A 2,620-nucleotide genomic window follows, 5' to 3' on the forward strand; every position below is an offset into this window, starting at 1 on the left:
ATGGGTGACAACATCGAAAAGAAGTCAACCGACACAGGCATGCCTTCAAAGCCAAAATGGGAAAACCCCAACCACCCGCTCTACCTTCATCATGCGGACCAACCCGGCGTAATCCTTGTCCCGCAGCCTTTGGTAAAAGATAACTACAGCACATGGGTTCAGTCCATGAGCATGGCCTTAACGATCAAAAACAAGATTGACTTCGTTGATGGGTCAATCAAACAACCAAGTGGGGATAAACCTGATGAATTGCAGCAATGGAAGCGCTGCAACAATTTCGTCAAGACATGGCTATTGGGGTCGATGTCGAAGGAAATTGCTGGCAGCGTCATTCACTGCAAAGACGCGAGCCAGATGTGGCTTGATCTCCAAGAGTGATTTTCTCATGTGAATACTGTTCAGCTTTTCCATATCAAGAATGAAATCCATGATTGCGTACAAGGCAGCATGACTGTGAGTTCCTATTTTACTAAACTTAAGAGCCTTTGGGATGAAAGGGATGCGTTGTGCTCAATTCCTGCGTGTAGCTGTGGAACAACCAAGGAGATTGCTTCATACATAGAGACTCAGAAAACAATGAAATTTCTCATGGGTCTAAACGACTCATATGCCACTGTTCGTAGTAACACGCTCTTATTGGAACCGTTGCCCACAGTAAACAAGGCATATTCGCTGGTCCTTCGACATGAAAGGCAAGCGGAGATTTCTAATGGGAAAACTTCTACCCAACCAGAAGCAGCTGTTTTTGCAGTAAAGAACTCGAGTCGTGAATCCGAATCAGAAGAGAAGGGCCTTCGATGTGCAAAGTGCAACAAGATGAATCATAGCACCAAGAATTGCCGTGCTCACCTTAAATGCACCTTTTGTGGCTGGAAAGGTCACTCATTTGATTACTGTCGCAAGAGAGCGGCGGCATTAGAAGCTGAACAAGGTAGTCTCTCAAAGGGCAACCAGGTTGCATCATATGCATCTGACGCGAAGGGGACGGTGTCCAATTTCCCTTTTTCACATGAGGAATGTAAACAGATTCTCCACATGTTGAGCAAGAAAAAATCCTCTATGGCCAATCAAGTTGGTAATTCTTCAAATCATGAAGAACTATCAGGTAAAGCTTTTTCCCTTACTTATAATGGCAAGAAGAACACTTGGATTTTGGATAGTGGTGCTACGGATCATATGGTTTGTAGCCCTGATTCGCTTACACATTCAAAGACAGTTGAAAATCATACTGTTGAATTACCAAATGGTTCATTTGCTCAAGTCACCCATATTGGACAGATTGTTTTCTCTCCCAATTTCATTCTCAATAACGTCTTATGCGTACCACTTTTTCAACTCAATCTAATTTCCATTAGCAAGTTAGCTTCAGATTCCTCTTGTATCACGGTGTTTCTAAGCCAATTTTGTGTCATACAGGACCTACGCTCGGGGAAGATGATTGGGACGGGATTTGAGCGGGAGGGACTCTATTATCTCGATCAAGCAAAGAAAGGAACATGCAACTTCGTTCAAACTCTAGCCTCTGGTCTTTGGCATCAACGCCTTGGACATCCATCAAAGAAAGTTTTTCAGTTATTTCCCTTTTCCAAAAATAAATCTTGTGATATAGACAAGTGCCTAATTTGCCCATTGGCCAAACAAACAAGGTCACCATTTCCGTTGAGTTCCATTTCCAGTAAAGTATGTTTTGATTTGATACATGTTGACATTTGGGGTGGTTATAAAATTGCTTCTCTTGTTGGTGCAAAATATTTTCTCACTATTGTAGATGATTTTACTCGCAGTACATGGGTTTATTTGATGAAACATAAATCTGATACAAGGGATCTTCTAGTTCAATTCATTCACATGGTTGAGACTCAATTCAATTCTAAGGTCAAAATAGTGCGTAGTCGAGTTCAAACTTGAAAATTTTTACGCCCTCAAAGGCATTGTTCATCAATCTAGTTGCGTCAACACACCACAACAAAATGGTGTTGCTGAGCGCAAACATAGCCATTTGCTCAATGTGGCACGAGCCTTGCTTATTCAAGCCGGGCTACCTAGACAGTTTTGGGGAGATGCAATTCTTGCTTCAGCATATCTCATAAATAGAACACCAACCCCTCTTCTCCATGGTAAAACGCCATATGAGAAATTGTTTCATCAAGCTCCAACTTATTCTCACTTAAGGGTATTTGGTTGTTTATGTTTTGTCTCCACCCATGCACAAAAACCTTCAAAATTTGACCCTCGTGCTACTCGTATTTTTCTTGGATACCCTTATGGTCAGAAAGGGTATCGTGTATTTGATCCAATCCTCAAAAAGGTTTTTGTCTCACGGGATGTTACTTTCTTTGAAGAAAAATTCCCTTTTCAAAATCATGCTCATTCCGCTGCACCACCTCTCTTTTCACAACCTCATGCCCCCCTTTTGACATTTGATGTTGACTCTTTCCCAGAGCCAATATCTTCAACCCACATATCAGAAGAGACTTCTTCTTGCCCAACACCACCAGAAAACATGATCACCTCCTCACCTTCCGCAACCCCATCATCTGATACTACAAACAGTGTGATCACCCCATCTTCACCATCACCCACATCTTCTTCTTCTTCAATACAACCACCGTTACGGCGT

General features: G+C 42.2%; 1 protein-coding gene across 1 annotated transcript; it reads left to right on the top strand.

Moving 5' to 3' along the window:
- LOC148296986 (uncharacterized) lies at nucleotides 1-1,454 on the top strand. The gene is made up of 2 exons (XM_088248293.1): nucleotides 1-1,105; nucleotides 1,417-1,454. Exons 1-2 carry the CDS (start codon nucleotides 448-450, stop codon nucleotides 1,452-1,454), a joined length of 696 nt encoding a protein of 231 aa, XP_088104419.1. The 5' UTR covers nucleotides 1-447.
- Nucleotides 1,455-2,620: the final 1,166 nt, after the last annotated feature.

This window comes from Prunus avium, chromosome 2, assembly GCF_965620075.1.
Source record: "Prunus avium chromosome 2, drPruAviu1.hap1.1, whole genome shotgun sequence".
Taxonomy (NCBI): domain Eukaryota; kingdom Viridiplantae; phylum Streptophyta; class Magnoliopsida; order Rosales; family Rosaceae; genus Prunus; species Prunus avium.